The 26,962-nt window shown below is 44.5% G+C and overlaps 1 protein-coding gene across 3 annotated transcripts in view; it reads right to left on the bottom strand.

The window, feature by feature from the left end:
- The window catches only part of GALNT13 (polypeptide N-acetylgalactosaminyltransferase 13), a gene marked incomplete at both ends in the record, with an annotated part of 136,919 nt that overhangs the window by 17,552 nt on the left and 92,405 nt on the right, over positions 1–26,962 (bottom strand). For all 3 annotated transcript variants that reach the window (XM_082312573.1, XM_082312571.1, XM_082312572.1), the window contains 2 exons: positions 7,641–7,739; positions 11,643–11,782. In XM_082312573.1, the coding sequence (XP_082168699.1) occupies positions 7,641–7,739; positions 11,643–11,782 (239 nt within the window). The remainder of the gene's footprint in view (positions 1–7,640; positions 7,740–11,642; positions 11,783–26,962) is intronic.

Genomic DNA, 26,962 nt, shown 5'->3' with positions numbered 1-26,962 from the left:
TCCTCTCCTCCTGAAACTGTTTACACATTAAATGTTGAAAGTCACCTTAGGCAAAACCGGTGAATTGAAGCTGATTCCCCTACCACCCAAGAAAGACCCAGGGCTCTCACGGTTAAACTGCCCGTTAAGCCACTTGTGGGGGCAACGACTTGGGTGTTTTGCCTCTTCACTGACATCGGGTCTTTCCCAAGGCCAGCCAACCCCTTCAGCACAGAATCACAGAATCGTTACGGTTGGAAGAGACCCTTAAGATCATCGAGTCCAACCGTTATCCCAGCAGTGCCAAGGCCACCACTAACCCATGTCCTCGAGCACCACGTCTGCCCGTCTTTTAAATCCCCCCAGGGATGGGGACTCAACCCCTTCCCTGGGCAGCCTGGGCCAGGGCCTGACAGCCCTTTCGGTGAAGAAGTTATTGTGTTAGCACCTGAACAAATCCAGAACAGCCACGTGGAAAAGGCACCGCCCGACTCGGGCAGGCAGTTGCAGGATTTCCATCAAAGAGGACTTTTTGGAAGATTGGTGTTCAACAGGCAAGTCCATCCCGGGTCGGAGAACAACTGCACTAACTCTTTGGAGGAAAAAAAACACCCCGTTCCAACACGGCACTACACAAAGAACAGCTCTTTAGGAAAAGAAGAAAAAAAATAATAACAATCTGATTTTCCTTCCTACTTGTGTAGTATGCAATCTAATCATATGAAAAGAAATGCATGCATGCTTTCTTCACCTCCCCAGATGCTCCTGTAGCATCCAGCCGCCGCTGGGGACTGGGCACTCGTTAGGCTGACGTCGGTAGAGACCAACAACTTCTGTAGCAACAGTCCTTCAGGGATCCAGCCCTTCACCCGGAGCCTTTGGGACTGGACATATCCAGCCCTGTTTTAATTCCAGATGATTTATAGAACAGGTTTTAGTTTTTGCTACTCTAATAGTTTCTTCTCACCCTGAAGGAAGATATTTAAACTAAAACCAACCCAACCCACCAAGACAGCACGTCCCACCAGCAGGATATTAAATCTAATCAAGGGTCAATCTTCAGTTTATTGGATGACCCGAAGACGTGCCCTGCTCGGAGCCCCTGAATAGCTCATGGCTCTCCCTGCGGCCACTCTGGAAGCAGGGATCAGATTTATTACTAAAAATGAGGTTATGCCAAGATCTTTAATGCCACGAAAGCAACTCATCCCATCCCACAGTCATCAGTGAACAGTGCAGACACTGCCAAGCCAGAGCTGACTTTCGCATTTTGGAAAGTTCATATAAACCTTGTTCTGCTGTTGCCTCCACCTCCAACCACCGGCGCCAAGAATTCATTTATCCTGGTGCTCAGCCCCAAGGAGAGAAACGCTGTAATTCAGAGTGATTCACCGTAATCCAGAGAAACACTGTCATTACCACCAGCTATCACAGACCGAAGTCAACGGTTGGAACTATACTAAATGGTCAACGTAATAAAAATAAAATAGAAGAAAAGAAAGCTGGTTGGCATCATCTGCTGGGGACAGGTACAGTAACAACAGTGGGGATCTGTAGGAAGCACTCTGGTTCACAAGGTTTCCAAGGGCTGCTAAGGAACTCGGGTTTATCCTATTCCGAAAACGGCACTGGGAAACGCGCTGGCCTCGCGCCTTCGTGCTGACGGCAAGCACATCTTCTTGATATTCAAACCTTTGTCCTCCACCACAGAACCCTTTGTCCTTTTCTAAACCACTGTTATTCTGTAGGGGTCTCAGGTGCATTCAGCATTTTGCACAGGAACTGAAAAAAATCTGATGTTTTGGCTCCACAGGGGTGGGAGGATTGTGGGGGTTTTTCTGTGTGTTTGGTTTGGTTTTGCTTGGTGCTTGGGTTTGGTTGGGTTTTTTGGGTTTGGTTTTTTTTTGTTTTTTTTTGTTTTTTTTTTTCCCCCAGTCAGCTGTCACTTCATAAAGGATGGCTACCTACACATCTGCAACAAAAAGCCGTCGTTGCTTCCAGGATCTCGCAGCGTTTGTTATGCCGCGCCGAATTCACACTTCTTAGCAGGTACAGCAAACGCTCGGATTCTGCATTTTATCTACCCGGGCTTCATTACTGCCACGTTACACACCTAATGCTAGTCCTCCCGCATTCCCCGGCGACTATTTCTGCCAATTTAAAGCAGCAGCAATTCAGTTTTTCCATAGACTCTAAAAAGAAGACATTATTCTCATTCTGATTGTGCTAAATAAAAGCTACTGTTATTTAACGTGCCGGCACGGCTGCTCTGTTCCCTGTTAATCACAGTTATTATAGCGGTGCTGAAGATGAGCGAGGGCTCCGTTGTGCTGCACCCTGAGCGAATCCAGAGTACTAGCCAGCTCCTGCCCCAAGGGTTTAGCGCCTCAATCCACGGGAATGATGTAAAGTCTGCAAGGGGAATCATCTATCGGCAAAGCGCACTAACAAAATATAAGCAATAACTAGTTTTATTCATAACGGGTCTGTTTAGAAGATGAAAAGCTACACAGAAAGCCAAGTTAGGGAAAACAGGAGACTCTAAAAGGTGAGAAAGGCAGAAAAAGCAAAGAAGGGCTAAGTCACTTTCTGGTAGCCCCTTACGAAATCTAGTATTTACCGAAGATATTACAATTAATAAAATCAAAGCGTTAAACTCATGAAGTCTGTAACGGGTGCTGTGTTTCCCCACCCAGTGAGCTCTCTAAGGAGATGATTTGCTTTGAGATCGGCTGCACAAGTACTGCTCAATTCCTCCTTTTGTGCACAACTCGTATCAGTCGCATGAATAAACGTCTCATTGTCGCTACACCAAAGGTTTAGTTCTGCTCAATCTTGTGCACAAAATGCTTTTAGATGACTTACTGAACAGCTGTAATTGATAAACTAGCTAGCTAAAAATGTAAAACGTGACGCCTGCATTAGCCTTCGGCGGCCGAAGCGCGAGCCGTGACCGGCGGGCTCTGCAGGCACCAACAGCGAGTTTCTCCTGCTCGCCGTCAGGGTGCCCGTCGCGTGCCTCTCGCGCCTCCTGACCCGGCAGCAATATCAACGCAGGAAAAATCACTCTTTATAACCTACAGAAAACGGCAGCCTTCCATTACAGAAATGTCTCACGAGTCAGACAGCTCACACGTGTCTATCCGTTCCCAGTAGTAAGCAAATTATCATAGCATACCAATAAATTCTTACAGAGCAAGAGTTTATAAATTATTTTTTCTACATGCAGAAAGTGCTCATGTTTGAAAGGCATTTGAAAATATACGCAGTTACTGTGAATGGGAAAAAAATGGAAACCCTGTGAAACAGAACAGCGCCCGAAAGGCCCATTATTTAGAGCTAACTGGGGAAAAAACAACCTCTAACAACCCTTCTTGTGTGTGCTGGGGTTTTTTTTTGAACTGTCAGTGAGCACCGAGTCTGAACTTTCTGTATAAAACATTGCCAGAAGGGAGCCGTGTTCCCCTTGCACATTTACTAAAACACATAAAACATTGCCTTCGTTCTGATCTCACCCTGCGACCGCCGCCCCGGGTAAGCTCATACCCCGCAAACTCCTGGCTGATGCAATTCCACGTTCATTCAAAATGAATCCTGAGAAAGCACTCCCCATCCTGCGGGAACCGCAGTGTCCTTTCCAAAAAATCCTTCTCCCCCGCAGAGCTGCCGCGCACACAAGATGCCGACGGCCTCGGCAGCCGACAATCGAGGCCGGGAGCTCCAAGCCGCCCGGGAGAGCTTTAGCATGAAGCAAGTTTCTTCCACTTGCCAGCTCAGCCCTCTGTGCTTGGGGAATTGGCTCAGGCTGTAAAATTGTGAAAAATCCCCCAGAAAAATCGCCTCTGCCAAGGCTCTGAGCACTTGCCGGGACCCTGAGCAGGAGCTGCAGGGCTGCCGCTGCCGCGTGGGACACTGAGAAACAGGCATGTGGGTCATAGCCCCGCCACTGCTTGCACTTTGCTCTGCTATTCTTATCGGTGTGGAAAAACCACCGTGATATTTATCTAGAGGAAACAGAAGGGAAAAGCAGCCCCTTTCACCTATTGCTTTCGTTAGTCCCAGGCTTACAGTCAGCTTCGCATCAACCAGCCTCCGTGCTAAGGAAACGCAGGGAGCGTGCTGTGACAACGGACTTGACCTCCATGCTGCTAACAAAACGCTCTCACCACTCCAGGCTTTCCAGGGCTGCTCTCTCGGACACGATGAGGCCAACCTGAGAAGCGGACGGCAGCGTGAGATGGCAGAGATCGCCCGCGCAGGAGAGACGGCAGGGCTACACGGGCCAAGCAGGGAGCACTTCAGGACCCTTCTCAGGGCTTTGCGACCGCACGGCCACGATGAAGATGTGCTTGCTACTTTCCTGCTGATTTTTTGCTGACAAAAAGCAGGTTCATCGCCCTACCTAGCACAACTGAAGCTCCAGACAAGAGAAAAGGCATAGGGTGTTAAACAGGAAAAAATAAGCAGTGGCAACACATTTGTTGTTCCGTTTGCTCTGCAGCAGCCGAGAGGAGCGCGGCCGCTGAGCCACGCGCGCTCCTCCAGCAAGGGCAGCCCTGCTCTCCCAGCACAGCCGGCCCTGCAGTGCTTTGCAACACACCCGCAGCGCAACGGCGAACCTGCAGCATTCCCCAGCCCTTCTTTTTAATAATATCCCCCTCCTGCCTGTGTGGGATCGTATGATTTGATTATTGTTATGAACAGAGGGCCGACGCTCCCAATAACTGCAGTAACAGACGACATCCCCATGGTAACGCACGAAAAGCCTAACCGGTATGCCCAGCAGGACGACTGTAGGCAGGAAAAACAGACGACTGTTTCACCCTCTACCAGGCCATCGAAAGCAACAAATTTCCTCTAAAATACCAAAAAAACAGAAGTCAGCTGTGGGGACAAAAAGGCGTGAGATTGATGGGTCATCCCCTCTGTCTGTGGCTGGAGAGCAGGATAATAGTTTTTTCCACGATTCACAGCCCCGGTACCTTGCTCCTGGCAAACATCGCTACTGGGGTAACTCAACACGCTGCCCACGCCCCAGGAGAGACACGCACAAACCCTGCGTTCTAGCCCCTAAAGCCGTGTCCCCACCATAGCTGACTTGGGGACAGGCTTTGCATTTTTTTCTCTCCATATAAAGCAAAGAAAACAGTTCTAAGATTGCATTTAACTGCATAAGGAGATTCGTAGTATTTATTGTAAAGACCATTAATAGTCACCAGACCCTAACCGAGTTAGGATCATCTGAAATACCCGTGCCAACATAACAACAAATCCTCCACCATTCTATACTCTGAAAACAAGCCTCACATGAAGGGCCTCAGTTAACATATTTCATTTTTCTTAATTTTTAAAGAAATTCATGTTTTTAGAATCTCATTATCCTTGAGTCCTGTAAAACACTTCAACAGCTGTGAGCTATTTGCCTCTGCCTCAAGCTGGATCACGCCCATGCACCTTGCTCGGCTCTAATGAGCTAGGTATTACTCTTCCTTCATTTTCATCCTGCAGTAGTTTTGTTCCTCAGCTATTTCTGTAACCACACAGCCCCCCGCCCCCAGCATTTACATGTCTTAGCTCCGTTCTAATTTCTCATTACAACAGAATTTAATAAAGATAACTTTTAATGGGAGTTGTGTACGAGCACTAAAGGATGCGTCATGTTCTGCGTGTGGGTCAGGTATTCCTAGCAAAACCCCCAGCAGCCGACGGATACCGCTCTGCTCGTGCAAACGCGGGGGAGCAGAGCCTCTGCGCCCTGCAGGTGCACCCCACAGACTGATCTGCTTTCTGGTTGATGTGAGAGGTATAAAGGAGACCGGAGCCAAAATTTATTTCTATTTGAGATATATTAGCTTAGGAAGGCTCAGAAAGAATGGTTATATTTATTAGTTATTAGGGTTTCGTTAGGCTATGCTGACCACAGACATTCACAACCCATCCGTCTTTACCTCAGAGCCCTACGGTACCCTTAACCCCACACCTGGGACTTCAGAGGAGCCGAGGGTTTGGAGACGTGGCAGTCTAGGATTTTTCTCCTCTTCCAACAAAAAGAGAGGGGTCTTTCCACCACGGACAGAAAGAAGGGGAAACACGCCAAACACCCAAGGTACAAAGAGAATCTTCAACCTTGATCATATGCAGGCTTATTAAAATGCTAACACTTCCATCTCCCAAGTCAAATTTAGAAAGATAGCGAAGTTTGGGATAAATTTGATGGACTACCTTACCTCTGAAATAAACATGGGAATTCGCTCCAAGATCCTGCATCTTCCCTTCTTATTTAGCAGATGTGGTGCTAGAAAAAGCCACCCTCATCAAGCATCACCCAGTATGTACATGGTCCAAAGACCTTCCTAGGGAGAGACGCCAAGACCGCCCCGGGGAGAGATGCCAGCGCTAACGTAAGGCCCTACGGAGGGATCTCCAGGGACTTTAACTGCAGTGGGCAAAGGCGAGGGCATCCCTCTGCTCTGGGGTGCGTCAGAGGCTGAATGAAGGGACCCGGAGACTTTAATTTGAGAAAGCTGTCAGAACTAAGGGGAAGAAGAGGAGGAAGGTTTTCCAAAGGTAAAGCAAACCAAAAAGTAGAGAAACAAGGCTAAACTACATTCAGAAAGGTGCAAATAAAAGGAGGAGACTGACGAATTTCCAGGGCAAATCAGTGATGGGGCAAAGGGAGGCTGTGCCGGAGCCTCCCTGCGTGAAAGTCCCTTAATTACAGGTTTACATTGCAAAACCCAACCGAACCCAAATGAATCAGCTCTGCTAATTTGAGTCGAGGCATTAGAATATGCAAAGCTTCCTGTTATTTATACAGAGAGCAGGTACAGTCATGAGTCTTACAATGAGCTAAATGATTGCCACTTACCTTTTCGCTCCCTTTCAAACATACCCAAGACATAAGTGAAACACCCCACGCCCCCGCTATTTGAATTTCCCCTAATGAAAAAACCTCAGCTTGCATGAATATTCCGCACGTTTATTTTTCATATACATGACTTAGAAACAGATGAATTCAGCCACAAGTCATGTAGATTCTTACCCAATTCATTTTTAAAAAGATTTTTCCCCCCAACGCCAAAAAATAAATTAAAATTCATGATCAGATTTTCTAATGTTAGTATCGCAGATTTTAAATGCATTTCTCTGCACTCTAAAGAGCAGGAATATATTCAATATATTCACTCGGGTACTTCACTGGACCTATGGATATGTATCCATACATTTTCAAAATTTGCAGCTGTTACTTGAGAAAATGGCTTTCTGAGCACTCCTAAAACTCTGAAGTTTAAAATCTCCAGCCTTCTGGGACTTTCATCAATATGTTTGCTAACCGCTGCTGCTGTTTTTTATAGTGGACCAACACATCTACATTGGGGCCGCATTAACTGAGGCCTACCGAGGGAATCCCGTTCCTATCGCGACGAAAGCAGCGGGGACCCCGGCCGTGACACCCGCCCGCACCGCGGACGCAAGCCAGCCCCGCGCCGCCTGCGGCGGGAACGACGCGCCGCGGGCGAGGCTGCGGCTCCCGCGCTGCCCCGGGGGAACCCTCATCCGTTTTCCCTGACAGCTGCTGCGCCTGGGGTTACACAGCAGCAAACCGAAGCAACTACGCTACAAATAATACTTTTTTTTCTTTTTTTTTTTCCCAGTTTTACCTGATTTCCTCCCATGCCGTGGCAGTTGAAAATGCCCACTTTTTCATTTTCCTTGCGGCCCATGTTGTCTAAACACTGGTTGGTTTCAACATTCCTGATCTGAAGAAAGAAAGAGAGTAAATGTTCCTTGAAAAAAAAGGCCTGTAAATGTCATATTTGTGCAGAAAAAATTACGTCACTGTAGGAGAAAGTACATTATCTGTGCATTCAACTATACGAACTTATTTCAACTTGCAATTTGTACATATGTCACACTCCCAAAAGAAAATTAAAATAATAACGAAGAGTATAATGAGATTTTAAATTACGTATTAAGTGTAAGTATGAACAGCATTCAAGGAGAACCTCATTCGATGCCCTGCGTTGTGTTGTTTAGCAAATACAATATGGTTTTACTTCTACACAATGCAAAACTAATGGCTTGCCCAAGATATGCACTTTTATTTTCTTCCAGCAGGGCTGACTCTCCTCCAAGAGACAAAACCTGAGTCTGAACAGCGTCTGACGGCCAGCTCTGCCAGAGCAGAGCCTGCTGGATTGCTTTGTGACTAAACACATGCTTTTTTCAAGTTTTTAAAGAAAACTTTCCCCTCGGGATCCATCCATCCTCAGAGAAGAACAAACACCCTTAGTGAACACCTCTGCTTAAACAAACCATTTGTACGTAGCCGGTGCGTAAGGCAGCTTTAGGAGCACGCCGTCTGCATACAACACACGCCGTGAGGGGCTCCTTCCAGCAACGCGCAGCTCGTGCAATTGCAGCAGAAGACCATCAGAGCAAGAAGGAGCAGCAGGATAAAGTACCAGAGCATTGCTCCCCAAAATATATTTTTAGAATACACGTTTCTGCAGGAAAATGGCTGAGTATAAAAGCAATCAACCAACTCCAGCTTCGTACGAGAGGAGAAGCAGGAGATGCCACGGTCCCCCCGAAGCTCTCCTGCCTCGCGGTCTCCACGACGGTGTGTGCGTTCAGCCTGTGCAAACCCCAGCATCTGCACAAAATACCTTTTTTCTTAACCCTCCTCATATACCTGTTAGCACAGCTGTACAAACACAGCTCCCCCTCCTCCTCCTTGCTCTCAACAGCACGGGGTGATTTTCTTACTCACGTGTGCAAAGCAAAAATGCGTCTCCGGGTCCTTCATTCCTTTGGTAAAACTGGTGTGAAACCCTGTATTTTGAATTACTTCAGTGGTGCTCAGTACAACTCTAAGTCAGCTGCAGTTCCCTGGGCCACCTTCAGAGGCTCAACGGGCACGGCAGGCAATAGCAAACCAACGCCACCAGACCGGGCTTAACCCAGCGATGGAAGTAAATGAGACAGTGCAACCTGATTAACGACGCTGGGGAAGAGTGGCTCAGCAAAGCTCACCTGGTCGCTTCTTAATCCGCTCTAACGTTGCTAATCACACAGAAAGGAACGGCACCACCTTGTACTGGTGAGCAATCTCTCAGAGGCTCACGCTCTTAATTGCTTAATCCTCCAAAAGCTGCCAAAGTCGGGAGAAAGGCTCCCGGCTCCCGGTCCAGACCCTCGGTGCCAGCTGATAACCAGACTGCTGGTTTCCACCCCTCTCCAGCTGCTTTTAAAACAAATGGCCCTTCTTCAGAGCCCAGTGAAAGTAAACACCTTTGCGTGGCTACGGCAGTCCGTGGCTTTCTGGCGTGACCCGCTGGACGTGCCCGCGCCCAGCCGCAGCATCGCCGGCGGCAGGGACGCCGCAGCGGCGGCGGGGACGAGCCAGCTCATGGACAACCCCTGCTCCTCGCCCTGCTCTCCTCCTCCCCAGCACGTGCTGCTCTGCAGACCGCCAAAGCCGCTGCAGTCCCAAAACCGTACCCTAATGAACAGCTCAAATGATAATCCGAGCTCCAGTGGTAATCCCAGCCTTTTTTCTTAAATCACCTTTTTGCAGAAATAGAGTTTCAAGTATCCCCACGAGAAAGGTAATTTTTGTTTTTGCAATCCCTTGACTCATTAAAACAGAGGACTAAAATGAAAAGTGACTTGAAAACTCACCTACAATTATTATGTCTTGAGTTTATAAAATAATTCTTGTCTTGCATTTATTTTGTATTCACTTTCAATGTTATGTGATTAAAATGTAAGAAAGGGTACTCAGTATTCACCGCATTTTGCACATTTAATGCCCATTCTGAGGCATATTTTCGTCCATCTAGGAAATTAAATTCTAATACAGTCACTGTATATAAGTTATGTTCTAAGTGAATGGAAAATTTAGTTGCAAATAAAGTCTTGGCAATCTTCAGGATCTGCCTATTAAGTGTCCAATGAATAAACTTCGTAAACTACTTACGAACTTCAGTTCCACATTTTCGAAACTTCATTTAAAAATTGCACACTTCATTTACAAAAGCAACAGGTATATAAATTAGCTGTTCAATAGCCAAATAAAATCCAAATTAAAATGTAATACAATACTGATTATTATTTCTAACATGGTGGATGGTGCAAGCGAACCATGCCTGAACATGGTCCGACTTCAAGTCGCACCGGCACTATCTTGCAGGAGGTCAGAAAGAAATTACAGATGATTATCCCAAATCTCTCAAAATCATTCACTCTCTTTATCACTGTTTATACTACAAAAGAACAAAACACGCACTCGCGCAATATAATTTGCAGCCCAACGTTGAACGCTCATTCCATTTAGATTGCACTGTACTGGAGAATAATTTTCTCGGGTTTTATTACCAAACCTGACTGTTAGCAGCCAGCAAACCCTCGGCTCCCACCTGCGGGCTGCTGCGCACCGTCTTCCCTCCGACCCGGGCAGAGGGGGAGCACGGTCGCCTCCGGAGCGGCCACCTCGGCGCCCAGCGCATCTCCCCGCGCAGCCGGGCGCACCACGCACCCCGTGTGGGCGAACGACCCCGGCTGCACCGCCAAGCCAGGCCGTTCGTCTTACCTGAGACTAAACGCCTGCTGGAAGAGAGGGAAATGACTGAGAAACACACTTCTGAGGTTTTAAAAATTGTCCATTACTGCTGCTGCTGGTACCTGAGCTGTAGGTCTAAAAACCCACTTTACTGCTCAACTGGCAGTCAGCAGCCGTAATAGGCGAGTCGGAGTTTTAATTCGTACAGCCTGCCTGAATTGCTGTTTCCATAGAAACTGAGGCCGTGTTGGTAAAAATAAGGTGTTTTAATAACTATTTTATTACTTTCTCATACTTTCATTTTCCAGTCTGACAATATCGTACAAAACCTTATTATTTGACACTTGTTAGATGAGTTCTTTCCTTGCTGTAAAACCATGTTTCACTTTATTTTGTCATAGTTAAACTGGAAACCCTACTGTGGCTTTTATTTTTCACCACAACTGCAAGTTTCAATAGTAAATTACTTTCCTGGATGTAAAAAAGCCATTTGCTCATTTGATTGCTATTCTATCCGTAGCTATCTTTAAATCAAACCATTCAAGAGCTTTTAAAAGTCAGCGTAGGTACAACTCAATGGAATATTTTTAACAGTGAATTATCTGAATTTTAAAGAGGCTTCAGTTCTTGGTGGTACGGGAATCATCAGATTATTAGGAATGGCTGCGATACTCAGCTCCAGGCAGCCTCGCTGGAAAACACAGCATTAATGAAAAAAACACATTTCTTGAAAATAAAAAAGCAAAAAATGGTTTTTCTGCTCTACACGTAAGGGGTAAGTGATGATGGAAAGTTTCCTTCAGCTCCTGCATGTTATGCAATAATTCCAAAAGGCTGGTCACAAACCTTGCTTTTCCCATATGCTACTCAATTTAAAAGATAAATTTTTAATGGTGAACATATACATTCAGAATAGCAGTGCTCCTTTATGAAAGATTTAGAGGAAATATAACCTGCTCAAAATGAAGGATAAATAAGGCACAGAGAAGGCAGCCAAGTGCTTTATCCCTTTCTCCAAAGCCACTTCATCTTCTTAGCGATGCCCCCATTTGCACAGTGTACTTATTGCGTTAATTCAGCCCAAGGCAACGGTCCGTACCTCACCAAGCGAGTAATAGCGCCGCGGAATCTGGGAGTCGGGATAGATGTTTTCCAAGTACCACGAGAAGGGTTTACACTTCAGATTTTCTCTTAGTGCTTTTCTGACGGATACATCGCCATAATCCACCTTAACGACACCTGGAATTGTTAAGAGAATAGATGATCAAAGCACAGTTTCTGTAAAGCTGCAAAGCATAAATCACAGATCTTTCTCCAGTTGTCACGATTTCCTTTTTATCAATATCCATTTGCTGGAATTATGGTACAGCAATATGTGAACACATGCGCAGCTGCTACACTGTAGATCTTTACAAGCATTAAATAATTAATTTAGCAAATCAAAATGTTCAGAAAATTACATTTTTTCTTTTCATATAATTTATCAATCTGGAAAAGCAGGACCACTGAACTCTGTGATTTCTTCATATTCCAAAGTAATAAGGAAATCCTTTTACGTTTTTACAAACCATTTTTTCCAAAGCATCTCGCTGGTGTTTTCCAGCACTCCCTTCTGAGAGAAATAACTCGGACGAGGCACGGCCGTTTTACTGATGTAATCTAGATCCCCCTTGGGTGATTTCACCAGAAAGGACCCGTTCTCCATCCTGAGGACCCCACTGCTCCCTCCCTCTCACGCCCCGCACGTTCCCGCAGACCTCGGGCTCAGCCCACGGCACAACTCACAGCAGGATAATGAGGATTATCATCCTCATTAATGCTATCATAAAATTAAATGTCTCCTGCAATCAGGCAGGGAAGGGGGACCAAGGTGGCAGGTTTCTGCGGAGAGCAGCCGGTGGACAGGACCCGTCTCCTGCACCCCTACCGCAGGCAGGCAGGCACTACCGCTGATGGCACGGTTCTCCTAGAAGGAGAAGATGTCACATCATGTCGCAGTTAAATTGTCACCCTGCCCGGCGGCACCGTTCCAACCGCAAGCCTATATACACATCAGAGACCTGAGCCAGCAGCATCCTGCTGGCCATCAGGAGTGGTGCGTGGGCCACAAATCAGAAATACAGGTCATGAAGAGAAAAAAATAGAATAATAATCAAGGAGAGGGGAAATGAGTTAGAAATCCCCCCTGTACAGTGTATTCTTATTTAAATTAAAAGAATATACAGTGCTTTCAAGACTTATGATAGCTAGTCAAGCAATTTATTTATCTCTTGATGATAGAGGTATGCACCCAGGAAAGAAGAAATACAAGTGGGAGGACACAGACACGGCTGCACATCGCAGACACAGGAGACCGAAGGAGACGAGCACTGACTGTGCCTCGGACACGAACGCGCGTGGGACATCTCACGACCCGAGCACATCAGCACCGCTGCCAGATTAAGTCCAAGACAGAGGCGATTTCAAAATCAACGTCGTAAGTGCATGAATAAGGAACCTGCAAGTTTTAAAGTATTCTTGAAGCCTTTGAGACGCAGCATTCACTCTCCAACCCGTCCATGCGATGTGGGGTAAGACGCTCGCCCCGCACCCGCTCCGGCCGGGGGTGGTGGCGATTTCACCACCGACCAAGGGCGGCAGAGGCGAGCGCTGCTGGAAATCCCACCGGAGCACACACCGCTCCCGGGACGGCAGGCAGCCAGCTCGGCACCGCGCCTTCCCCACAGTTCCTTGGAAAGAAATCCATCACGCTGAGAAGAAACGTCAGGCATACAATTTTAGCACCAAAGAAAGGAAGACTTCATATATTCAACTTCTTCACTTTCTATGTGAAGAAAGTATAACAGGAAAATACCATTTCCATTTTCCACCCTCTTATCAAGCCGACTTTCGCAGGTTTGCATCTGACTTTCAGAGTTTAAAATAATATTGAACCAGTGACCTGCAACAGCCTTTTCAATACCGACATGCTCCAGGAAGGGGACAGCTCGGGAAGGAACCGCGCATCACAGAAAGAAACATTAAGGCCAGTCTTAAGGTGCTTGGCCAACTTGAGTTATTAAGATAGCCAAAAACCAAAAAGCAAGTCAAATATTCTCCGTAGTCTAATTTAATCTAATTTTAGACAAGAGCTATCGTCCAAAGAAACAGTGGTAGGCAAAGCGTTAGTAAGTGCCAGCACTCAGCTGAAATAGTTTGAAAGACACTCCCAGATTTATATCTCAAATCCATGCTGCATTTCCATCACCTTCTGCTTTCCATTATTTATGGGATCTCATTCTGAAATTATCATAGAGGTGAAGCTCCAAGGATGTCAGCATATTCTGCTAGGAAATCACGCCCTAAAGCACAAGATGATATCAATTTTTAAAGAAATTCAGTACACAACAACAGTAAAACTATTCATTACTACTAAAAAAAATTAATTTCTCTTGGATAACCACTCTTATCCATCTTTCCAAATCTTTACCAGTTACATCTTTGACAAATTATCTTTATGTATCATTATGTAATTGTAGGATATGATGTAATTCTAGATAATTAACTAAAATACAGGATACTCTACAAATTATTGCTCCTGGGAAGCCCTTTAGCCCGATCCAGTGGCTGGGGGCGACGGATGCTTCGTCAGCTCCGGATCAGCAAAAGCTCCTCAGAAACCGAATGTGCCCGATTGGTGTCAAGAAATTAAGCGGCACTTGCTCAGGCATTAGGGAAGTACGACATTCTAAACTTCAGCAAACAGAAGTATTCAAATAAAACCTTCAACCGTAACCCATGTAGAGAACTTGAATTATAACAATTTAGGGGACGGCAGAGAAGTGAAGACAAATCAAACCCAGGTTAAATCCAGGAAAAAGCTGAGCTCGCGGCGAAGGACAGACGTGACGGAGGGGAGGCTCCCCCTGCTCTCCAACTCTCAGGACACCTGCCGGGCTACAGTATGTCCAGTAAGGTATCTGGGGAGGCTTGAGTCCTTTAAGAATTTTAGAAAAGATTTTTGTTTTTTTCCCCAAGAAACAGAGGTAATTTATCAGGCGTTCTGCAATCAAGGAGATGGATCAGAGTTTCATTTGACTCTGTTTAGGGGAAAAGTATCATCAAAAGGTCAGTATTACAGTTGTTATTTAATATTTTACTTTTTCAAATGGCAATTTTTCTCCAAGTACAACTCATGCAGTCACTGTTTAATTTAACTTGTACTACTGAAAACACCTTGGCGCCTAACCCCGTGCTTCCATTAAGTCGCACCTTGTGGCGGCTTCGTTGCTTTGAGTCTATCTATGTTCACCGCAAAAGGGCCAAACAAAACAGACGCCGAGGAGTGCAAACCTCCGGACCTGGTGGGGCACGAACAGGGTCGTGACGCGAGTTTTGCCATTTGGAGTATTTGTCATTTGGATGGACCAACGCTGGAAGAACAAGAACACCTGCCTGCCTTCGAAAGCTATCTGTGCGACGTGTGCTACGCAGGACTGAGCTGAAAACATCTTTGCTTTCAGAAAAGAGATTTTATTTTAAAAAAAAAAAATGTTTTTGGGCAAGCTTTTATGGGAAAGGGGGAGTGGGGTGTGTGACTGCTGCCTCTTCCACAGGAAGAGACGTGCACTACTGCTATTATTTGTGCTACTCAATCCTTATCTATAATTAAGCTAATCTTCCTCACGGGAAGGCACTGGAGGTGTTCGGAGAAAAGCAATATCTGTGTTTTGTAGTGCTTGGTACCGCAGGGATCTGATGAAGCTGAACATGAGGAAAAAGGATATTAACAGCGTTATAGTCGGAGATCGCAAACAACACAGCCTTCCCCCACCGCACGCACGCACTTTGATGTTCGAGCTACAAACCAGATCAGAAACAGTGTCTCCCAATGAAAGCACCCTGTGGATTCACCAAACACCTTGTTTCTATTTTGCCTTACAATTCTTGCAAGGATTTCTATTTCCACATTTGGTTCAGCCCTGCAATTGCTGGAATAGAAAAAGCAATAACCGTTTTTCCACTCAATCTGACTCAACTTCATACTTGAGTTTTCCATAATAAAACAAACTACAGCAAAATAAATTCTAGTTTTACGTTTTAACAAAACTTAGCCATAGAGCTGGGGAGTCTTCGGTGTCTTTGGCACGCTCACCTCACCGGGGCAGGTTTAGCCTAAGGCTCTTCAGGTCTTGGGATCCCACAAGAGATGCAGAGACCGTGGCACGGTGCCCCCAGCACGGCAGTGACCCAGGTCTCCAAGGCGCTGGCATCAATCCCCCCTTCAATTCAAGCTGCCTCTTCCCTTTCTAGCTAAGGGATTCGGTAGAACTAGGGACCCTAAGGTATTAGGACCTTCGGGTCCTAATACACGTTGATAATACTCCCCGCTACAACCCTGAGAGGCTCTCCCTTCCCAAAGCTCCTCTGTTACCTGCGTCCCTCATCAGGCACGAACGGGGCTGGCTCGCTTCAGCAGCCTTCGTTCACGTTGCACGTCGCGGTGCGAGCACAAACACCCTTCCAGCAAGGACCTCATTAGTATGGGTCTCCAGTAAACCGTTATATCCCCTTCTGCTCAATTTAAAACCAAGCTATTACGAATCAATACCTATTTATCGTCACTACTTGCTAATTAATCGATAGGACTCAGAGGAAATATAAAAATAATTAATGACTAATAAGTCTGCTTACACTTAAACAAGAAAACGTAAGTAAAATGCCCTTGAGTGCAAAAAAGAAATGAAACATCACAAGAAGCTACAGAAAGCGTCCAAAAGAATGGAATAAAAATACCTCAGGAAAGAAGCAGATTATTTTAACAGGGTGGCAGATGTGTTTCAAGTAGAACAAATTAAATGGTTGCAGCATTGCATTACACCTGCATTTTTTCTAATGGGCATGTCCTGCAAATTGGCATACAAGGACATAGTTTCAAAACTGGCTAAATGTACCATTTCTGCAGAACAAGACATTAGTTCATGATGATAAAGATGAAAAAAATTTCATCCAGAATGAAACAGAAGTTGCAGAACTGAGAATAATTTTCTTTACTTAAGAATAACAGTTTGAAAACTTCATCCAAATTAGGTTTTTGCTATCTTTTGCTGCCTTGAAAAGCCTAAGAGAAAACCGGTGTTTCATCGAACCGATGTTCTATATATGCTTGGAGAAAATATGCTTACAATCTCTAACACAAAAAACCTTATCGCTCCAGAAAATGAGTCAATATTGTCAATATTTCTGCAAATAAAGCATTGCATGATAGCGTGCTGCACTTTTAAAGCTTAGTCTATGGCAAAAGATTAAGATTTTAGATGTTGTTTTACTGTATAAACATACCTGTAATGTACGATACTTTTACATGCATATTTTAGAGAGAGAGAGAAAGACAGAGCCTAATTAACTCTTACATTGCCAATTTTGTCCAGATACTAAAGAAAAAAAAATCAATTTTACCAAAATAGATATCAGTGGGAACATTATTATGGATAAAACTAATCCTGCCTTAAGATGTTTCTCCAGTCCATATCTCAGGAAATGGAGGAGGAAGAGTTGAAAAGAAACCTCTGACTTTAGCTTTAACCACCCAGCACCAACGAGTAAAAATTAAGTAGTAAAGTTACTGAGGTACTAAAAGAATTTTGACAGTGAAAACATTTTTCCTGTGAAAACCATAAAACCCTGCCACATTACAGAAATTCGGTGTTCCTGGGAAAGTCTGTCTTTTTTACTAACATGGAAGAGTAACAGGAGTGAAACCTGCGCTACTGGGACTATAGCAAAGCTAGAGCTGATTTAAGTTATAAGAGTGGGTATGTAAAAACATGTATTTTTGTAGCTGGAAAAATTACTAAACACCTTCATAAAAGACCATTACATTCACGCTGTTTTCAAATTTAAACATTTGTTTTCTATTGACATTCATTGTATTAAGACTAGACAAGTGGGTCAGCCATCAATCTATTTGTAGGTATCTCAGGTGAGTCTCGTTCTGAACATCCATGCAACCCTACAAACCAGGACTGTTTCCAACTCAGAGTGATAATTTTAGAGATAAAATACAAAACCAGCCTCCCTCCCCAAGGTATTCAAATATATGTTGTGTATTACCCGGTATTTCAGTATTGGGCATGGTATGCAGCATCCACAAGTGTATTATTTTTCCTATTCCGTTTGTATTGGATATAAAGTAATAAAGGTTTTCTTTCTACTCTTCCCTATCAGCTGAAAAGCTACATTAAGTCATTAGAGATTTGCAACATGCCCCACAAGGGATACCTTTAGGAAAAAATAATCTAAGGCGGCCCTGGCTGGCAACGATCTGGCAATGATCTGCCAGCCCACTCTTTACGCTCCATTTTATTACAAATTTAATAAAACGCTCTTTGCAAATACCAGTGCTGTAAATGACACAAAAGACAGAACACGAATCTGATCTGTCTTCATTAGCGCATGTTAATTACAGAGGAGCACTTCTGTGTTTGCTGATCTACAAATGTCATCTTTCTCCTTTCAAGAACCCAAGGGTATACACAAAAGAGGGATCACATCTAGGCAGACGGGTTTTAAGCTCCCTTTTAACTGCAGCTTTAGGTTAGGGCAGTATTAACAAGCCAAGACCTTTGGAACTACTACAAGCCAGGAAAACCCAAATTCTCACGTCTTCTCTCGTAAGTACCTTTGAATTACATCAAGCTAGATGACCCCAAAAACTAAGTCAAACACCATTAATTCTCAAGGCGGTTGCTGGTTTTAGTGACGCAGTATTTAGCTAAATACTGAGGCGTTGCAAGTCCTGCCCTTCCTTGCCGTGGAAGCATCCACGGCGCTTCACCGGCTTCTGCCACGAAACCACGGGGGGAAAGAGGCTGGTAGACGGACACCTGTGACGGACAGCAGGGGTAACCTCTTTTTTAAATCAGGGATTAATAAGGCCAGGCAAATATTGTATCAGGAAGGACAAGCCCCGGTGGAGCAGGGCTGCTGGAGTGCCCCACGCAGGAACCCCCCCGGGCGGCTGCGCCTTCGGGAACAGGAGAGGGGCTCCGGCCGCACCACCGATGGGCACCACGAGGACCTGCTGGCACTGCCCATTGCCCCAGGCACATCTCTGGGACTCAGGACCACCGAGGCGCCCTCTGAACCCCTTCATTTCCACTGTTAATGCACATGAAACCAATTGCTGTCGTGCAACTGGTTCATATTCAAATCCAAATCATCATTGCCTTAAATTTTATTTTGCATAAACCATCTTAGCTAACCGCTAGCACAGCAATGAAAGGTTGACCCTTCTCTGGACACGTCGGTAAAAGGGAAGGACTGACAGCTCTTTGAAAGAAAAGAGCTGGCTGCTGATGGGCATCAACACAACCCTCCTGCACAGCTTTCCCGAGAACAGCACCCCGAACTGCTGGCTCTAACTGTTACTTTGATTTCTTAGAATAACAACAACAAATTCCAGTAGAGTAGTACCAACCAGAAATGGGATCAGGGCAAATACTTTAAAATAAGTAAGTCGTTCAACTATTCACTTTTGTTCCTTTTCAGCATTAGTATTTTTGGTGACTCTCGACCATTAAGTGGTGTTTGAAGACCAGTCTTCATTTTTAGATTCTTTCCTTTGATTAATTACATTGGCTGGGTGAACCTGACCAGGCAACCAAAGACTCGAGGCTGAATACCAGCATTGCAAATGCACTTATTTTCCAAAAACCCGTTCGGGACACACTTCAGAGCTTTTGCTTCTACAAGCAACGCTGTCAGTAAACTAATTTATGGAAGTGCTGCAGCCCGTGGACCCACAAGAGCTCTCATTTCAGACACCTCCTCACCTACTTGTGCGAAAAGTGCATCTGCATATATATAGACACATGTGATTTTTACTTGAAAAGTTAAGAGTGAATAACACCATAAAGATAAGTACCTTGCAGCACAATTGCTTTTAGTCAGTATTTTTTGCGGGTTTTGGTTTTGTTCAATCAGAGAAGCGCCATAAGCAAGGACTACGAATATGATTCAGGTTTTCAATATTAGTGCCTTAAATATAAGCAGAGAAGCAACAGAAGAAAGGGGGTTTTTTGATTCAGGAAGCAACAGCTCCGTTGCGCCCTGCCCTGCTGCTCTTCCCACAGGTATCGCAGCAAGGCCTGTACGAGCGGTCTCTTGCATACGGAGTCAAAGAATATTTTTGGCACTTCAAAGTGCCTACATGAATGCATTCACATTTGTCTGGGGCAGAATTAATGGCTAGCCCACAAAACCATGACTCACGTACGATGACGAATTTATCCCTCATTCACGGTGCGTGAATTGGGCCGAGCAAGGAACCTGGACAGGCTCTTTGGGAACTATGATGCTGAAAAACTTGTATTGAATTTTGTACTTGCTTTCTTTTTCTATTTTTTCTTTTTCTATTTTTCTATTTCTCTTTTTTCCCTTTTTCCGCTCTTTTTTTATTTTCCTTTTTATTCCTTGCGCACGCGTTTCCCATCCGTGACCGACTACGGGAGGACTGGCCCATTTCAGCAGTGCAGCGCTTTGCTCCCGTGGAAAATTCTCCTCCGTCCGGGCAAGAGCTTTCGCGGCTGGATCCCCGCAGAGCTCGGCCATCCGCGGGTGCACCGGGGTGGCCCCGCGTATTTCGCTGCGGGATCAGGACGCCGCAGGTTAAATGAACTTACTTTGGAATTAGTGCACTTGCAGCTCTGGCAGTCCTCTAGCACAAAAATGCTAAATAGGTAGGGGAAGAGTGAAAATGTTTATCAAGAGCTCTTGCTTCCTAAATTGACACAGTCATTATCAACCTAATTATATAATTACACTTGAAAGAAGGATGGCGCATCATCTGCTGAGTAAATCTGAGTAAACCACATGCACTTATCTCGTAATCCCAAATTAAAACTATAAAGTACTATATTTAAATTCTCCGTAATGCTTTAAATAAAGTGCTCAAAAAATAATGTAACTTTTTAGCCTTACTTTAATAGACTAGGTAGGACATGGGAATTGAATACTAACTGATTATTAAGAAGATAAAGTGGTTTAGCGATGCACTAAGTGTACAGAGAAACTGAACTATCATGCGCATTATCTTTTTTGGTTGACTGTGCAAATGCAGGCCTATTCTGAGCACGTAATTATTTCCATTCAATGATTAGATACTGTATTTTAATGCATAAATTGACATAACTGCCTACATTTAGGCATATACGGGCTGAGTGGAATGAGATATGTGGGAACAACATGAAAAGAAGTTATTAAGGCTGCTAGGAATAGTGTGCCGGGTGACCGGAACAGGCTGGCAAGGTACGTACATGCAAATCCATCTGGGTATACACATATGTGCTTACGTGTGCTGAAAACAATAAAAAAAGATGCGTGTTTTTGCTGTGAGAGAGAACGGTGTTGGTATAACAGCAAAGAACTACCTGGGAATGTAACCGTGCACTGTTGATTTACATCAATTACACTGAGAATTTAATGGATAATAGTCAAAATAACAGAAAGCTGACTGCTAAATAGACTAACAGATTAGTTATTATTAAGCTATTAGGGTTTTTTATTAGAGATGCCAATGAAAGACCGATATGGAGGGAAGGAGAGAGAATTGCTGAAAACAAATGAATACGCGGCGCTTGGCCTCGCAGCGCGGCGTTGCATTGGGCGCACTTGCCTCACCGGGATGAGGTTGGCCATCCCGCTTTTTGGGTACTTTGCATTCCCAAGGAGTCAGGAAAGAACACTTTTTGCAGTGGGAAAGCTGCGAGGACTCGTACGGATTTAGGAGGAAAGTCTCCTCTCTCAGCTCGGTCACCCGGCGCCATTATAACCTCGTCATAAATGAGGTCGGCTTCAGAGCGCCGTGGACGTCAGCTGCAACACGGGCAGCGCGCAGCAGCTCCTCCGTTTTTCATAAGAAATTCATGTATTCCTTTTCTCTTCTAAGAAAGGGACTTCCTTTAATCCCATTTGAAGTGTATCCAGCATTTCTGAGATTTTTTTAGAGTCTCCTGAATTATTTGGCTCTTACAGTCTCAGGCTGTAATCACGCTGCAGGCTCTTAGTCAGGCTCCTGCCAAGTAAAATTCAAACCTCCTTATCAAATGCAATATTTACACTAAAACAAAAAGGTAAGTGTTCCTCACTACAATTATATTTTGTGATCTTTCTCTCAGCTTTCAAACCCATCCCAGCCTCAGCAAACAGAGCTTTCACAGCCCTGCGCCCCCGCTCCAGACCGAGAGCAAAGCCGCTCTTCACTCCAAAACACACACTGGAAATAAACCGGCACTGGTTCCCCACACACCAATGCCAAATGACACAAATAGAGCATATTTTCTACAAGAATTTTTCCTCCAACCTCTCACCATGTGACAAATTAAGCCTTTTTTTTCAATGCAAAATATTTTGCACAGAATTTAATCTGTATGGTTTTCTTCTTTCCTTTTTTTTTTTTTAAATCTCGGTTGGATATGTTAATAAATTCTGGTTCTTAACTCATCTGAGCACGTGGCATGAACAGGCAACGCATAGGATGGACAAATTCAAGGGTAGCAGAAATAAAAGATTTTATTCTTATCCACACACGGCTTCTACAAAGATAAGGGAAGGCAGCAATTTTAAATACGTCTAAGATCACAAAAATTTCAGATGGGCTCTTCCTCATTGGAGTTATATTTTAACAAGTAGACAGCCTCAAGAAAGCAATTCATACCTCGATTGATCAAGACTTTTACCTCGAAATATAATTACTAGGTGTGCACCCTACTTATGCCGAGATATATATTTAACACGACGCCCCTGTGAACAACCACTGGTTCCTTTTCTCTTAGGACATCATCTAAGAAATCAAATTAATCAGGTCCCGGAGGAGAACTGGGCAGAGAGTGCGAGCTGATAGATAAATAGCTTGAGACCTAATTACTAAAATGCAACTTTCTTTGTTCTCTAACAGAATTATCTAGAGATCTGCATTTTTCAGATTAATAAACTAAGAGAAATGCGTGCCAGACAAAAAGATAAAAAAAGCAGTTTAATAAGACCGGGAACAATTTCTGACATTTAGAAACGACCTATTTAAAAAAATCTACTATTTCCTATGTGTTTTTATTTTTTAGTTGAAATGTTATTGTTAACTTTATTTTCTAAAACCCCTAAGTACCTTTCTCCTCCATTTGCTTCTTAAGCCCGAGGAACATCATCATCACATCTTCATTGTCAATTAATAAAGCATATTCATAAATAACTTCAAAAAAGATCAGAAAATATAAAGGTAGTGAAACCCTTTTCCAGTGACTGAAACAGCAACAGACATTAAGTTTGGAATTAAACAAATCTTGCCCTGCAAACACCACTGTTACTGACCTAATTTCACCCTTCTATTTCAATAAAATTTTGTCCACAGGTTCTCTACTTAAATTTTGTATCAAAATCTCAGGCAAATATGCAAATGCATAACTGCGTAAAGAAGAGAGAGTACATTGAGCAGCACTAAACTTCTGCTGATTTGTGCTCATTTCAGAAGTGAATAGCAATTTTGTTCACAGAAAGGTAGGTAACAACAATAAATACAAAAAGTGCACTGGCACTTCACACTAACTTTTCTAACAAACAGTTTTATTAAACATTGTCACGACACAAATAGTTTTATCCTGCATTGGCTCCACAGTCGTACCTGTAACTAACAACTGCAAGCAAATGAGCTAGAAATTAATAACTTGCACCCCTGCCCACAGAGCCGAGGTTAAGAAGAGCTGAAGCTGAGCCACCAAGACCGAGCACACCTCCTCTGCCTGCCCTTCTGCAGGCTGAAAGCTCCCCGGGGTCGCTGGCCATCGCTGGGCTAGCGCGTTTGAGGGCAGGATGCCCGTCCCACAGGGATGCTCAGCAGCAAGGAGCACTGGGCTATAATCCACCACGAATGTACAGAGCAACTGAAATGGGTTGAAAACATGGTTGCCTTCCTCCCCTCCCCAGGTAGCAGAATTCATACGTATTTAAACGCTGGCCAGATAAGCCCCTTTTGCTTCGTCTAATTGAGGTCTTATTTTTATCACCAGCAGCCAAAGGCATGCTCAAAGGCGGACACCCTGGGGGTGCAGAGGGAATGTTCCCCCCATACAGTCCCGCACCTACAGCTGACATACTGCAGGCTGGTTTTGATTCCTGCTTTAGTATCTTCCCGTCTTTTCGGATGGAGACTGCATTTTTAGAGCCACTTTGGCATCATCCTGGTATAAAAGAAAGGGCAAAAGGACCCCAGCCCTGTGCCAATCCTGGGGAAATTTTGATAGGGAAACTGATGGAGAAACGTCCTCCCCAGGTGGAAGGAGGAAAAGGATGGCTCCGCTGGCGGCCTTTCCTTCCCGAAGGAATCGCCGTGGAAAGAGGTATTTGCAATGCATGGTATCCCACCAGATGTCAGACTGCTGAAAAATGGTTCGTTAAAGATAGCTTTGCATTTATATCTGTGCTTATTAAATTAAAATGGCCTACGGCAAGAACTGGTCTTTTCAATGGGAGAAGGGATGTCTTCTCACCTCAGAAACCAGCTGATGAAATGCAGGCTAGAAAGCCTAATATTGGACATCCAAGGTAAAAAATGTTGCTGAGAAAATCCGCTCCCACTGCTTGCTGAAACCTAGAAAACATAAAGGTCGCCGCAAAACTGACTATCCAAAGCGATTTCAGAAGCTCCTCTCTAATACAAGAGGAAATCAGCTGTTACTCCTGTCCAAGATACAAGTGCTAACGAGGAAACTTCAAAACGCTCGCTCATTTGACCTCTTACGTAGCAGCTGCTCTCCTAGACAGAGCTTCACAGTGGCTTCTGCCATCAAAAGCACCTGCATCTCTCCAAACGTCCAAATTGGGCATTTTCTACCCAGCTGAACCGCGGGATACTGGCCAGTTCAGAAGATGACATGTTGGTATTCACCACTCCTCCCAACTCCGAGAGCGTCCATCCATCCATCCACCCACCCATCCATCCACCGAGCACCTTGACAGAAGACGGCCACGCCAAATCACGCCCTGCGACAGCAGCACCATACGGATAGCTCCAGGCTGGAACCAGCAGCGGAGAGGATTAAGCTCCTGATTCACATCATCCAACACACTCCTCATTATCCACTTTCAAAACTAAATCTCATATTTAAAATACTTGGATGTGCAGAGGTATGACTGCATCGCTCAGTTTACGTGGCATTCTGCGATGCGTGCGCTCCGATAGATGGAAATAGCTATTTCCCACTGCCACTTTCCTGAGTTTTATTTCTTCAATTAGGTGGTTCCAAATTAATCTATTGTACTGGGGGTCTGACACGTCAAACCGCCAAAGCAGCAGAGCAGGGCAAGTCCGTAGTGAGGGGATTGCTCCAGGTTTTGCAGATATGCTGGAGAAATAGTCAAGCTGGTCAAAGGTAGGCTTAAATCGGATATATTTTTCCACAGCCTTTTTAAATTTCTACATCCAAACTTAACCGTTAGCTCAACACTAAACTCCTCACTCCCACAACTCAGAATATCTCAGGAGAAATTCTGTGGAAACAAAGAATAATAAAAATCAAGGCCTATCGTAGAAGTCCTGTTGAACCAAACAGACCCTTGCTCAGAAGATCCCAAAACGAAAAGAAAAGCAAGGGAAGAGAGGAAAAAAAAAAGAGTTCTGGTCCAGGATTTGGAGTGTTGCATTTAAGAATTTGAAAATTAAAATATGACCAATTTGGAAGTGTTTTTTAACTGAACTATTAACACATTTTAGAAAACTACACAGCAGTAATTTCATCTGGCACTCTTTTTGAAACTGGAATTTTTAAATTATTCTACCATGTGTATCACTATTCTAGTTGCCTTTAAATGCATTTTGCTAATACCTCATTTAAAATGTATTGTATTTTAAATAGCCCTTAGTATGATATTTTTAGAGCTTGAGCTCACCTACATGCTTTAAAGCAACTAACTCCTAATCAGCCTAGAAAAATTTGCTGTCAAGGCGGAATATAAAAGCACGCAGACTGCAATGTATTCACCCCATACGCTGCGTGGTGAATATACATCGTTAGTATTTGCACGCCTCATACTTGTGAGAAAATGTATGCTTTCAGGGTAAATTATTAGAAATGCATTTAGTTCAACAAAAATGCAATGGGAACTTGGTATTATGAGACTACACAAAAAAAGAACTTAATAAGGGAGAACTGAATTAAAGAATGGCTAATCCCATGGGATATATTTATGGTTTGAACTTGACTGCATCTTGCATGGGTTTTGAATTCACTTTTACATCATATTAGACATTCATTTGTCAGCTTTATATTTATTTTTTCCAATTTTTTTCCCTTCCTCTTGCAGAACAGAAACCAATTATGTTAGAAACAGTCAGCCAAATTTTCTGTCACGCGTCCTATTCCTTCAGCTTTAATTGGGTAGATATAATTACCAATTACAAAGGGACACAGTCCTGCCTATCTCACACAAAGTTCAATTTCCATATTTAAGAGGGTCCTGTCAATGCGGTTGTTTGTCACTCACGGTACATGCATCTTCTGCATTTTGGTAAATCCCGTACAAGTGAACTCCACGGTGCACTTCCATCAGGCCTGGCACGTGATGCCCGTTTCGTCAGCACTACGCGGGACGACAGACACCCGTAGCTTTAATAGCGGACCCGTTCCTCCAGACTAAGGCAGCAACTCATCCTCGCGGTGGCTCAGAAGAAACACGGACACCAGAGGACAAACAGCATCTGAAGATACCGATGGCTCCTGGAGACCCCGCTCTGCCCTCCGGGAATCCCGCTGCCACCCGTACAACACCCGGACTGGAGAGGGATGGTGGCTCACCTCGCTGGCTGCTCTGGCTCTTCTTGCTGGTCCTGAAGTCAGGAACATTTAGTTTTCTTCCACGGTTTCATCCCTCCTACTGGACCAAGAAACCTTTCCTCACGGGCTGCTCCCCGGAGGGAACAGACTTACTTTTCCTTGAGGAGACCAGGCGTCCCTCCGCAGGCGTCCCACTCCCAGCCCCGCTGCCTCAGCACCACCAGAAGATGCACCCGAGAAGGTATTTCAGAAGGCCGGGGAAACCCGCCTGCACCTCTCCCCCGGCGGCAGGCAGAGCCCTGCGAACGCTTCCCAAAAACACGCGGTGCCAGCCCCAGCCTCTGATCGAGGGGGATCATCAGGCTGTTGACATTTCTTTTAATACTTGTTTCATGCTTGCCTCTTTTGGTTATACGCACATTTATATACACCTATATTTAGTGTATATATAAGGTATAGATAGATAAATACCTTTTTTACACCATTAACAGGGCACTTAAGATGTGCACAGACTTTTTTTTGTGGTGCTTTAATTTTTTTGGCTTGATAAGGGTTTTCCAAGACACGCTCAGAATATTTTAGGAGTGCATACTGTGACAGCCAGAGGACACGTGCG

The sequence above is a fragment of the Platalea leucorodia genome (genome assembly GCF_965183815.1).
Source record: "Platalea leucorodia genome assembly, chromosome: 5".
In the NCBI taxonomy this organism is placed as follows: Eukaryota; Metazoa; Chordata; class Aves; order Pelecaniformes; family Threskiornithidae; genus Platalea; species Platalea leucorodia.
Note: the sequence above shows the minus strand (reverse complement) of the source record. Positions and strands in the feature narration are given on the sequence as shown.